Source organism: Biomphalaria glabrata, chromosome 11 (genome assembly GCF_947242115.1).
Source record: "Biomphalaria glabrata chromosome 11, xgBioGlab47.1, whole genome shotgun sequence".
Taxonomy (NCBI): Eukaryota; Metazoa; Mollusca; class Gastropoda; family Planorbidae; genus Biomphalaria; species Biomphalaria glabrata.
Genome location: NC_074721.1, coordinates 5779055 through 5793093, shown reverse-complemented (window position 1 = coordinate 5793093; position 14039 = coordinate 5779055). Strand labels below are relative to the sequence as shown.

The 14039-nt window shown below is 35.2% G+C and overlaps 1 protein-coding gene across 1 annotated transcript; it reads right to left on the bottom strand.

Annotated features, from left to right (window-relative positions):
* Nucleotides 1-4727: 4727 nt before the first annotated feature.
* LOC129928926 (probable serine/threonine-protein kinase nek3) lies at nucleotides 4728-12234 on the bottom strand. Its single transcript, XM_056045445.1, has 3 exons — nucleotides 11071-12234; nucleotides 10611-10755; nucleotides 4728-8169 (listed from the first exon to the last, which is right to left on the bottom strand). The coding sequence occupies exons 2-3, from the start codon at nucleotides 10751-10753 to the stop codon at nucleotides 6762-6764; spliced, it is 1551 nt and encodes a 516-aa protein (XP_055901420.1). The 5' UTR covers nucleotides 10754-10755; nucleotides 11071-12234; the 3' UTR covers nucleotides 4728-6761.
* Nucleotides 12235-14039: the final 1805 nt, after the last annotated feature.

Here is a 14039-nt window from a genome sequence, read left to right as displayed (position 1 = left end):
CTACAGAATTATGTCATCCAGCGGGATGAGGGCCTTGCGCTGCGTTTTTCTGCTTCCTCGTGTGTCTAGTGAGACCTATGGTTCTTTCAAAAACGCGGTTGTCCTTTCAAAACCGATGTAGGATCTAGAACTAGATTTAGTCTCTAACCAAATATACAATTATCTTTTTTTATTTAAAAAATAATATAGGTCAAACTAGAGCTTTACCCCACGTTGCTAACGAGCTAAAAGGCCTAATTGTTTGCTCTATCATCTACAGGAATTGTTTAATTTCTAGGAAAATCTTTAGGGCCATTTTTGGAAATCAGATGCCATCCCACCCTCCATGAAGGAGTGACTTGAATAGAGGTATTGTAGAAAATAAAACAAGCCATTTTAAATATATATATATATATATATATATATATATATATATATATATATATATATATATATATATATATATATATATATAAAAGTAGGAGAAAAACATGCACATTTATGTAAAGGGACATCACCCGACATGTTTGGCCATCTATGTGAATACTAACGAATTAAAAAGACTTGGTGGTAAAGCGGACGGACAAATTTCATTGGGCAAGAAGAAAGCGCTGACAAGAAAAAATCGATAAAGAGAAACAAAATCAAGGCAACTGATTCTCTCTCCAACTGGAATACTCTGCCCAATGTGTAGCCAATCATTCCGGGCTGGCATAGGTCTCACTAGACACATGAGGAAGCACAAAACCGCAGTTGAAGGCCTTCATCCCGCTGGGTACCACACGCTGTTATTATCGTATTACGATGGACGAACTACATGTAAGTGCCTAGCAAAGAAACTGTTCTGAAGTTGCCTCTCAAACATTTATATTGCGATTCCAATTCGAGCCCTCTGAATGATCCAATAGTGAGCTTTCTGTCAGCCAGCGTTCCATTATATCTTATCTCTAGCAAGACATTAACTCCATGTATCAGAGAATATACAACCCCAAACATCACCTTTGCTTTAATAACGTCTAAGGGTACTATATCGAACTACAATGATTAAGTTTTACCTCTACCTTCACCCAAACCTTAGTGCCATTGGGGTAGAACACGTGATATTCTCCCTCAATTTCTCTCTGTCTGGTGCCAGGAAAACTGTCTCGTGAATGGACACGCTAATCCATTTCTTAATGTTTATTTTTCCCCATCACTTCTTATGTTTTTCTTTATTCCTTTTTCCTTGTACTTTTCCTTGTACTTTTCCTTGTACTTTTCCTTGTACTTTTCCCTGCTATAGTTCGTCCATCGTGGCTCGATGATGACCACTTCTGTCATCCAGGGGGCTGAGGGCTTTGCACTGGGGCTTTGTGCCTCCTCGTGTGGCTGGAAAGATCCTTACGAGCCCTGTGGATTTTGAGATATGGCGTAATTTTTTTACTTGTGTTTTTAAAGTTATCGTGTGGCCCGATGTAGCATCTCGATGGCATGGCTAGTATCAGTTAAAATATACATTTTTATAGAAGTCAATTGCCAACTTTAACACAAATACATGATTAACATGGTTACAAAGACAGTTTTTTAAGGCAGGTAAAAAGAAGTTTCAATATTATCAGAATGAATTTCTATCAAAGACAAATGACAGAAGAATGGAGAAAAAAGGTTAACAGATCTTGTGTGGTGCCCCAGTGGTCCAGCAGACCAATTGATAGGCGAAAGTGTATGTGAAGTTAGATGTGAACCTTGCCGAACTGATGTCTTATAATGAATATCTAATTAATCTAATTGTTTTGTAAAGGATGAACCTTTTATTCCTCAAGAAAAAAACATTTCCATTAAAAAAAAACAACATTTCTATGGTTAAGTGTCCTATGTGCGATGGAGTATAATACAACTCACACGATAATATGAAAAACTACTTAATTGTTGTTTTAAATTATGTCTAATAGATATTTTCTCTTAAAAAAAAAGTAAACATTTTTCGTGTGTAAATATAGTACTCAGTATAACAGAACTTACATGACTTAATTACATGACTTAATGTAAAAATAAAAATTTATTGACAAAAAAATTACATCCGTTTGCATAAATGTGTTGAAAATATGATTAATAACTACCTCCGCTATTAAAAAAACATCCCTTTGTTGTTACTATTAATAGTGCATAGTTGTAAAAGTGGTGTATTTTTATGAAAAAAAAAATGCTTCGATAAGTGATTTTAAAAAATGTGATTATTCGCTTTCAGAAAAGAAAAAAAAGAACTATCCGTTGCATCAGAGCTTTGAATGTTCTAAAATATCATGATGTCCAATTTTCACTATCTTTTTTAGTTTACGAGATCTAAACGGGACGTACGGACGGACAGACGAACAGACTTTTCACAAAAAAAAAAAAGCGTCTTTTTCCCTTCCGGGGGCCGCTAAAAAAAGCAAATTACGTACTAAAAATGTTATGAGCGTAGCTAAATGGGTTTTGACTCAGTTTTGAGTTTAAAACCCCCCTTCATCGGGGTTTGAAGGTAAAAAATACCTCTTTAATATGAAACATGGTTACATAGACAGTTGTGTGGAAACACAAAATCAAAATCGGCTCCCGAAGTGGTCCACCCAGGCAGGTAAAAGGCAGGTATCAATATTTTCAGAAAGACGGACGGACGGACGAACAGACATTCCCCACAAAACTATTAGCGTCTTTTCCCCTTTCGGGGGCCGCTAAAAAAAAACGAATGTATTTAATTTTTTTACAAATTTTTTTACTATTAATGCTTAATTTACATAAAAGCTTTAAACTTCCGCGTCTTCAAAGAGTCGTTGTACTGAGTTTAATCAAGCGATCTAATGCAAGGCGTGATATCTAATGAAATATCCTACTTTTTAACAAGATTACAAAGAGAGGTTATGTTATCACACAAACTCAGAGGCGGCCCCCGTCGGATACCTGTCGGATCCTCCTATTCTCAAGAAATATTCAAGGGGTAATTTTATTTTCCTTGTTAAAAGTAATAATGTTTCAAAGATTTATTTGCCGTTGTAATTTTTTTTTCTGTCTTACATGTTTCGGATGTTCTTTCAAAATTAAAAAAAAAAATTTTTCTTGTCCAAATCTCCCACTGGACGACGGGGATGGCAGCGAGCTGGGTATGAAACCGGGACCGTCGAGATAATCAGTTGAGCACGCTAACCGCACGACCAGGCTTTGCTGTTAACTTAATAACAAACTGTTACAAACTAATAGCCTGTTATTGATAAAGAGATATATTACACATTTAGGTATGACATCTACCTGATATGTACAATATTTCAGACGAGCGATTTTAGTTAAAAGTATTACTAGATGTATATTTTATGAATTTTCATTTTCTATTATATTGTGATTTGATTCTATCGTGAAGTAAAGTGGTTATATGATTTGATGATGGCTGGGTTGCCTCTGAACTATTTCATGATAAATGAATATTGTCTGCTGAGCAAGGTCTAATGTGATTACTATTAATATCTGGTGTGCTATGCCAATGATATAAGAGATAAAAAGAAGTGCAGCAACTCAACTGAATCAAGACATCTTTAATCACACTAACATACTCAAGTAGATGTCACATAATAAGCAGGGACAGTAAGAGAAAAAGAGAATTTCAGATAAATGTACTACCGTTAATTAAGTTTATGGGATGGTCTTGTATCAAATTAGAGATGTACCACAGCCTTATGGAGAGATTTTCATACCATACTTTGGTGTTTGGAAGTTCTTTTCCCTAAAAATCGAAATATGGTCTTAGCGATAATTAGATTTTGTAAAGCTTTAGCTACAAAATTCAATGTACTGTAAGAGAGAATTGAGGTTTTACATAAAAATATTTTACACTAAAAATCCTGATTTTTTTTTTCGTAAATGCGAAGATTATTTGTTTTATTAATTAGAAGAGGGATTTCAAACAGTTATTTGGCGTTAGTAGATTTTTCATATAAAATTCGGAAGTTTTTCGCGACGATTTGTAAAAAAAATGTAAGTAATGTTTTATAACATGTTGTGAGACAGGGGTGCATCTTATCTCCCTTCCTTTTCCTCCTAGCCATCGACTACATAATAAGGAGAGTAATGAACCAGACTGCCTTTGGTATTCCATGGAAGTATTTTCCAAAGGCTGCAGCCTATTTGGCCAAGCCAAGCCATTGGACTCGAGACAAAAATACACATTCTCAACACAATCGTCATTCCAACTGCTACATATGCATGTGAGAAAAATGTGGCTCAACAAAAATAATGGCTGAGACCGATTTTGGGAGTCCATTACACAGATTGCGTCTCAAAGAAAGAAATCCTATGCTGAACTGGGATTCAAACACTTAGTGAGGTTGTGACAGAGCGTCGCATGAGGTTTGCGGGAAATGTTCTACGACAAATTGAATTACGCACACCAAGAGTTGCCATGACATGGAGGCATATACCAGGAAAGCGCAACAAAACCCAAAAGAAAAATCTTACTCTGGAATAAATGTAACCTAACACAACTACACCAAGCTGCACTAAAAAAAATTTATTGATAATGTGTTTGTGCAACGTTTAAGCATGGAAATTAAATGTAATATATGTTACAAGAGCAAACAAACATTCGTTGGCATTGATTAGTTTTGCACAAAAACATCCGGAACAACCAATTATAGATACTAAAAACTATGGAAATGTTTCGGATGGAGTATTAAAGGTTAAATCAGATTTTCATTGCTTTTAGCTTTTTTTTTTTTTTTTTAATTCGTTTAATTGTTTATTTTATAATCCCATCCCTAGATCTAAAACTCTAATTCAACTCTAAGATGATAAAACTTCTCTTCGCACAGATAGTTTTATACTTTAACACATAAACATATTAATTAAAGTCCATTCATTTCATATTTTGATCAAATAAACATTCAAATTTGGTTTTCTAAAGCTACATTCATCTACGAAAGCTGCGAAGCCGAGTTGAGATAGGCCTAGATCTATATTCATTCATGAATCGCGTACTAAATATTATTTCGTTTAATTGTTCACTTTATAATCCCATTCATTTAACAAAGCTATCGCTCTTTTCGCTTTTAATAGATAAGAATGTATCGACTTCGGGTAAACCCATTTTCGCAAAACTAATTTTATTTTCGTAGCGAAAGAGAAATAACGTGAAAGGATCATTAGCTACGTTTAACATTCATCTAAATCCAATCCACTAGATTATTCAAAAGCATTTTTTACATAAATTAGTACCTGATATCTGTGACTACAGATTTCCTGGCGAACATTCTTTCATTAGACATTACTATTACCAAATGGTTACACATTAAGTTATTAACACATCTCTCTACTGAGTCTATTCCTAGGCCTAGGTCTAAAACTCTTATTGAACTCTAAGATGATAAAACTTCTTTTCGCAAAGATAGTTTTATGCTTTAACACATAAACATACTAATTATTGGCCATTCATTTCATATTTTATTCAAATTAACATTCAAATTTGTTTTTCTAAAGCATTTTTAATACATTCGTTCGCTGTTCGCTAAAGCTGCGTATCTGTGTTGAGATAGGCCTATATTCATTCATGAAAAAAGGTCAGGCATGCGCAACACAGAATGAACTCTATAGAAGCCAATTTTTAACTCTAGATTAGTCTAGATCTAGATCTATGTCTACCTCAAGATCTACTTTATACTGTAACACATGAACATACAAAATGAAGTCTATTCATCTCAAATTTTAATCAAATATATGTAGGCCTACAAGCAAATGTTTTAATTTGAACAAATGGATTTAAGCCTATTAGCTATTCTGATTTGATAGCTTCATTCACACTATTTTTACATTGACACATTCGCTTTACTTATTACATTATTATTTCGTTTAATTGTTTACAAAACACTCTCAGTGACTATATCGACAGTAATGCGCAAATAAAGACCCGCGGGTCGCGGGTAACATATGTCTAGTATCTTATATAATACAGACGTTACTTCAAAAAAGAATATGATTACGTCCTACGCGCCATGCATCTAGTGATGCAGTTAACGAATGACTTAAGTTCTGCTAAGTCACTCGTTTTCCTGGACTCTTTTCTCATAGAAAGACAAAATAACAGAAACATACGCATATACAGAACAAACACAACATAAAGAGTTCATTCAGCGACTAGACACTGGCATCTTGGTCCTTTTCATGTTTCCTGATCAACGAGTGGCGTTGATATAGTCTGTAGAAAGTAAGGTACGAGCGAGTATTTGTACCACTCTGTTCTTGTCTTCACGACCACTTCACGTAGTCATGATGGAGAGGGTGGCTGTTGGCTTCCAAGATTTTTTTCCGATTTTTCTTAGACATTTTTGTTCAAAAAGTTCATTTAAATATGAAGATGTTGTGCCTGTGATATTTTATGACCTTTTTATCATGTTTTCTAGGCGGCGCAACAGTTTAGAAGAAAGAAAGGTTGCCTTGCCAACAAGTTATTCCGTATGTTAGCAGATATTGCATAGTCGCGACGTAAAAAAAATATCTAGGATCTTCATACTTAGTTTAAAGCTATTGAGTTTGTATAGGAAAAAATAGTCGTTGGTCTGTTTTCTTTGCCAGAGTTCTAAGGTGGTCTTCCAGTGAGAGCTTGTTATCAATGATAACGCCTAGATATTTATATGACTTCACTTGCTGTACCGATGAAGTCTTTATATGCAGTTCGATCTATTATAAGTTCTTTAGTTATTGTTACATTCAATTCTAGACCACAAATGTTACTAAGTCAGTGCTTTTTTTCTTATTTCCAATCTTAAAATATATCCAGAACTTTAAAAAACTGTAATCATTTCGATTTGTTGGAGCAAAATGTTTTGAGCTAAATCTGTTTGGTTAAATCTAAAATTTGGTTCATTTGAAGGCTCAACTAGTTCAACCAAAAAATAAGGACTTGTAGTCAAAGTATCTTTTCCCAACGTTTGAGCATCTTTGGCCAATGTATAATCAGAATTGTTTAGTTTGGACATATCAGAGCTTCTTGGCGAGATCAAGCTTATGTCTGAAAAGTGACAATTGTAATCAACTGCATCTATCCTCAGCTGGTCTCGGAGTCTGTTGTACTCTGTCGTGTCTGGTTCATTGATATCTTTGTTTGCATTATCGGATGCTGCCTTCTTCAACTTGGCATGCTCAGTTTGAGCTGTAGAGCTTGCACATATTTTCCAGGATGGAAAGTCTTCTGTCAGTGAACAGTCATCGTATACATGAGTGTCCCCATCAAAACAGATGTTTTCAGCAGTGTAAGATACATTGGTATTCCCTTGAGTCGTGTTGCTCTTTGCATTGCCACTGCTGCAATGACTCGCTGTTCTATCGGTAAAGCATGAAAACCTTCTTCCCATTTTTTGTCTCACATTCTTGCTAAGAAAACACAGAATCACAAGTATAGCGATAACAATGAGACAAATCACGACAGCGATAAGTATTGTTTCGGTACTTAGTTTGTCTTCTTTGTTTTTTCCATTATCTCTTTTATGTTTTTTATCGTCATGTACTGTGGCAGTGGTGTTAATTGACTTGCTGAGCGATGATTTAGCTGTTGAGGAAGTAGCCCTACTGGACCGGTACCTTGAGGTTTTATTTGAGAACTTAGGCCTGCTAGACGGGTATGATGAGTTATTTTTTGAGATCGTAGGCGTGGTAGACTGGTAGTTTGAGTTATTTTTTGAGATCGTAGGCGTGGTAGACGGGTACGGTGAGTTACTTTTTGAGATCGTAGGCGTGGTAGACTGGTAGTTTGAGTTATTTTTTGAGATCGTAGGCGTGGTAGACGGGTACGGTGAGTTACATTGTGAGAACGTAAGCTTGGTAGCTGCTTGCTGATAACAATGTACAAAACATTTTCTATCCACAGTTTCTTCACAGACATAAGACAGTGTTGAACTACGTAAGTAATCTGACTCATGTTTCCATTGTATGTTAAATACTCCGTTACAGCCAGGCATTAAAGTGCACTTATTTTTTGGTCTTAAACAGACAATACTGGAACATTTATCTGTAATATCTTCACATTTCTCTTGGAAATCACATTCAAAAGTAGGAGGAATTAGAAAATCAGTTACAGTCGTTTCACATCCTACACCATTTGATTGAAATTCTCGATAATTTCCTGAAGGTCCGGTTTCGTTTAGGTGGAGTGTGCAGAGACTTGTTAATGTATTTCTCATACATTCATAAAACCTGTGAAGTATACAACATTGTTTGGTCTTATAGAAAGAAGAAAAATAAGTGAAAGTTGTTATGGGCAGATGAAACTCTTTCAATCCTACACCAACACATAACTAATAGTCGTAGATTATGAGAACTTTAATCCTGTACTTCTGATCAACAAATGATAACATCAGCTAGGAAAACCAACGACTTTGCAGAATTTAGGTCATTGATTAACTTTAATAGATTGACACATGAAATGCGTAGGGCGTAATTATCTTTTTTGAAGTAACGTCTGTAATATATATGAAAAGACACGATAAGATAAGATCCTCGTTCCCACTAGGGTCCACTCCATTTTTCTGTTCTCTTCTTTCTTCCTCTTTCAACACGAATTCGCACAATTTCGAACTCACACTACGCTATGCACCATTTCACCTTCACTCTACGCTGCACACCATCCCACATTCACGCTATGCTGCACACCATAACATATTCACGCTACGCTGCACACCATAACATATTCACTCTATGCTGCACACCATCCCACATTCACGCTACGCTGCACACCATTCCATATTCACTCTATGCTGCACACCATCCCACATTCACGCTACGCTGCACACCATTCCATATTCACTCTATGCTGCACACCATCCCACATTCACGCTACGCTGCACACCATAACACATTCACGCTACGCTGCACACCATAACACATTCACGCTACGCTGCGCACCATTCCATATTCACTCTATGCTTCGCACGTTCCCCACCTCCTATATTCGACAGTTTCAACATATATTGAACGTACATCAGACGGTTAAAAAAATAAAAGTAATATAATATTAATAGCATTATTATCTCGATTACGTCTACGTTTGTCGATTAAAGTCTGTACAAATCACAGTCATTCCAGCCGACGAACACGTAACAATAGACATAATAAAGGCATAAAAATGATTTTTTTTATATACAATGGGTTAAGACAAGTTTCTTTCTATTCAAACTAAATACAGACTTCTATAATGAAGATGTTGTTTATTTGTTTCCTTAAATCGTCTTTAAGGAAACAAAATGTTGAGAGGCTAAGTGCGCTTGAACATAGCTTCGCGTTGTGTTTAATTAGCACCTAAAGGCAGCACGGAAAAGCCTTCTCCTAGATAACCCCTCCACCCCCCACTGGTCCACAACTGAGATTAGACCAAAGCGCTCTGAGCATGCTCTGAGCATGCTATAAGCATGAAAGTAGCGCTATATAAAAGCCATAATTTATTTATTTATTCAATAGAATTGAAAATTTACACAAAAGCCTTTTTTTAAAAAAACTATCCGGGAAAGTGTCTTACTATAACTAATGGAATTAAGAATTAAATTATTTATGAACCATACAAGTATATTTCTCTCGCGTTTTAAAAGCAAAATATACGTTTTCTAAAGTTATGTAGGAAATATCTTTTGAATTAACAGACTTAGAGGAAACGCTATTTTTAGCGGCCCCCGAAAGGGGTAAAAAGGCTATTAGTTTTGTGCGAAAAGTCTGTCCGTCTGTCCGTCCGTCCCGTTTAGATCTCGTAAACTAGAAAAGATATTGAAAATCGGACATCACAATATTTTAGACCATTCAAAGTTCTGATGCAACTGCTACTTTTTTTTTTCCTGAAATCGAAATGCATTATAAGTTAGACCTAATTTAAAATGAATAGTGATCTTATAAACTTCATTTTTCTGAATATTTTTTATTATTGCGGAAATTTTTTTATTTTTTTTTTTTGAGGATTCGAATAAGAGATTGAGCCTTTTCAAAACAATTACATTATGTAAAGACCAGGAGAGGCTCGGTAAAGCGCTTAGCTTCCGAACCGAGGGTCCCGGGTTCGAATCCTGGTGAAGATTGAGATTTCACAACTTCGGAATCCTTGGGCGCCTCTGAATCTACCCAGCTCTAATGTGTACCTGACATTAGTTGGGGAAAAGTAAAGGCGTTTGGTCGTTGTGCTGGCTACATGACACCCTCGTTAACCGTAGGCCACAAAAACAGATGAACTTTACATCATCTGCCCTATAGACCACAAGGTCTGAAGGGGGAACTAATTAGGCCAGGTTCACATCTAACTTTGCATTCACTTGCACCTATCCTTTGATCTGCAGCACCATTGGGGCACTACACAAGATCTGTCATCCTTCTTTCTCCATTCTTATCTCTCATTTGTCTTTGATATAATTTAATTTGGATGTTCTTTCTGAAAATATTGAAGCCTGCCTAGGTGGACCACTTCGGGGGCCGATTTTAAGTTTGTGTTTCCACACAAACTGTCTTTTGTAACCTTGTTTTGTATCTGGTGTTGCGAGTTGCATTTTTATTGCATCTATCTCCATAATAGACTACGCTATTAATAGATACAAATAAGTCTGTATTGTATTGTATTTAAATATGTTTTTAAAAAGCTTTAACACAAAGAAAATAAATACCTGGTCCAGTCGCGGTTCTTAGTGTTTATTTTAACTAAACCAGAAGAAATCGTATTCATCTCTAATAGAACGGCACCTCCAGTAAATTCTATGACTATGCAGGCCAAGTAAGTCATATAACATACGCTGGACAAAGGCTTCATTGCTTAAAAAATACAATATTAGCACTTTCTTATGTATACAAAGTGAAACACTAAAACTAGAAAAATAATATTATCTAAAAGGAAACTTTTTTTATGTGACGAAAAAATTAGAAATGACTTTAAAACATTTGTTAAAAAAAGGACATATTCGTATACAAAAATTGCTTAGTAAATACTCAGAGACTTTAAAAAAAAACAAATTTAAAAAATGACTGTAAATAAAAACTCTTGATCAAACAGAACATAACATTTCAATAATTTTATAATATTTATATAACTAAAAATTGTATACATAATAATAAAAAACAACTTTCTACCTATTTTTCTGCTGTCAAATGTATCTTATGTTCAGATACAAATTTAAAAGTACAAAACACAATGTATATTGAAACTACGCATTGATGTAGAATATCAAGTCTGAGGGCTAATAATGAGAGAATATAATACACTTTTCTGCACCGAAGATTTGTTGAAGTATGTTAAAGAATAGCACTCGACATTTCAGTTTGTAGTAAATGATAAATCGTGCTACATCCGGGAATACGGTCGTTGAATCTATGGCCAGCACTTTTGTTTTTTTGCTTTAAGTTAAACCAAAAAACAAAAAAACATTAAACATATATATTTTTTTAAACGACAGTACATCATTTATGCAACTTAATGAGCGATAATTTTTCTTAAAAAAAACAAATAAAAGAATATATATATGTAAGAAAAAAACGTGCACAATTATGTAAGGCGACATAACTCGACATGTTTTGCCATTTCCGTGAATACTAAAGAATTAATATTTGCTTGTTAGTAAAACATGTCGACAAGAAAAGCGCTACAGAAAAAACAACATCAAGGCAACTGACACTCGCTTCAGCTGGAATAACCTACCCTATGTGCAGGCAAACATTACGGGCTCGCATAGGTCTCACCAGACATACGAGGAAGCTGAAAACCGAAGCGGAAGGCCCTCATCCCGCTGGATGACATAATTTGTTATTATCGTATCACGACGGACGAACTACATGTCAGTGCCAAGCAAAGAAACTGTGCTGAAGTTGCCTCTCAAACATTTATATTGCGATTCCAATTCGAGCCCTCTCAATGATCAAATAAAGAGCTTTCTGTCCGCCAGCATTCCAATATATCTTATCTCTAGCAAGAGATTAACTCCATGTATCAGAGAATATACAATCCCCAAACATTGCCTTTGCTTTAATAACGTCTAAGGGTACTATATCGAACTACAATGATTAAAACAAGATTTTTACCTCTACCTTCACCAAAACTTTAGTGTTTTGGGCCATTGGGGTAGAACACGTGATCTGACATCCTTCTCCCTTAATTTCTCTGTGTCTGGTGCCAGTGAAAACTATCTCGTTAATGGACACGCTAGTCCATTTCTTACTGGGTTTTTTCCCCATCACTCCTTATGTTTTCCTTTATTGCTTTTTCCTTGTACTTTTCCTTGTACTTTTCCTTGTACTTTTTCTTGTACTATTCCTTGTACATTTCCTTGTTCTTTTCCTTGTTCTTTTCCTTGTACCTTTCCTTGTACCTTTCCTTGTACTTTTCCTTGTACTTTTCCTTGTACTTTTCCTTGTACATTTCCTTGTTCTTTTCCTTGTACTTTTCCTTGTTCTTTTCCTTGTTCTTTTCCTTTTTCCTTTCCTTGTACTTTTCCTTGTACTTTTCCTTGTACATTTCCTTGTTCTTTTCCTTGTACTTTTCCTTGTTCTTTTCCTTGTTCTTTTCCTTTTTCCTTTCCTTGTACTTTTCCTTGTACTTTTCCTTGTACATTTCCTTGTACTTTTCCTTGTTCTTTTCCTTGTACCTTTCCTTGTACTTTTCCTTGTACTTTTCCTTGTACATTTCCTTGTACTTTTCATTGTTCTTTTACTTGTACCTTTCCTTGTACTTTTCCCTGTACTTTTCCTTGTTTTTTTCCTTGTTCTTGTACTTGTTCTTTTACTTGTACCTTTCCTTGTACTTTTCTTTGTACTTTTCCTTGTACTTTTCCTTGTACATTTCCTTGTACTTTTTCTTGTTTTTTTTCCTTGTACTTTTCCTTGTACTTTTCCTTGTACTTTTCCTTGTTCTTTTCCTTCTACTTTTCCTTCTACTTTTCCTTCTACTTTTCCTTGTTCTATGATGACCACTTTTGCAGTCCAGGGGGCTGAGGGCTTGGCACTGGGGTTTTGTGCCTCCTCGTATGGCTTGATAGATCTTTGCGAGCCCTGTGGATTTTGTAATATGGCGTAAATTTTTTACTTGCATTTTTAAACGTTATCGAGTGCCCCGATGTAGTATCAGTTAAAATAGACTTTTTTTAAATGGTAGTCAAATGAAAACATAAACACAAAAATACGAATACAAATAAAACGAATGTTGTTGTTTTTTTTACAAATATATTTATGTTTTATTTACTTAAAAAACTTTAAACTTCCGCATCTTCAAATGAGTTGTACTTAGTTAAATCAGACTATCTGTCGCGAGGTGTGATATCTAATGAAACATCCTACATTTTAAAAATTAGTACTTTATAAACATCTTAGATCCTCTTAACATATCGATGTCAACATTTGCTGTCCTGTACATGATTTCTAGTGACTGCATCACTTAAGCAGCTACTATCTATTTGTTTATCTTCAGGTCTTAGTAATCGTTACTTTCGAGGTCATTAAGTTTGGGAATTAAAGATAAGTTCACATATTTATTCCACGCTGTTTTCTCAAGTTTAGCTTATTTTAGACTTAACTCATTAATCACTTGATAGACTATCGCTGAAACACAAGAGCCATGGAACAGTACGTTTTCTAGTAGAACTGCTTTCATTTCTGAAATATTGTAAGCACAAACTAACATTGTCTATTTCATTAGGACAACTTTAAAAAAAACAACAACGATTTCGTCCAATGCGCCATGCATCTAGTCATGCATGTTAACCAATGACTTAAATTCTGCCAAGTCACTGGCTAGCTCAGGCAAGCCATTCCATGCTCTAATAGCACTAGGGAAGAAGGAGTATTTGTACAAATTTGTCCTAGCATATGGGACGAGGAATGTGCCTTTATCTTTGTTTCTATTGTTCAAGTGAGGTCTTTTGTTTCTATTGTTCAAGTGAGGTCTTTTGTTTCTATTGTTCAAATCTGGTCTTTTGTTTCTATTGTTTTAGTGAGGTCTTTTGTTTCTATTGTTCAAGTGAGGTCTTTTGTTTCTTTTGTTCAAGTGAGGTCTTTTGTTTCTATTGTTCAAGTGAGGTCTTTTGTTTCTATTGTTCAAGTGAGGTCTTTTG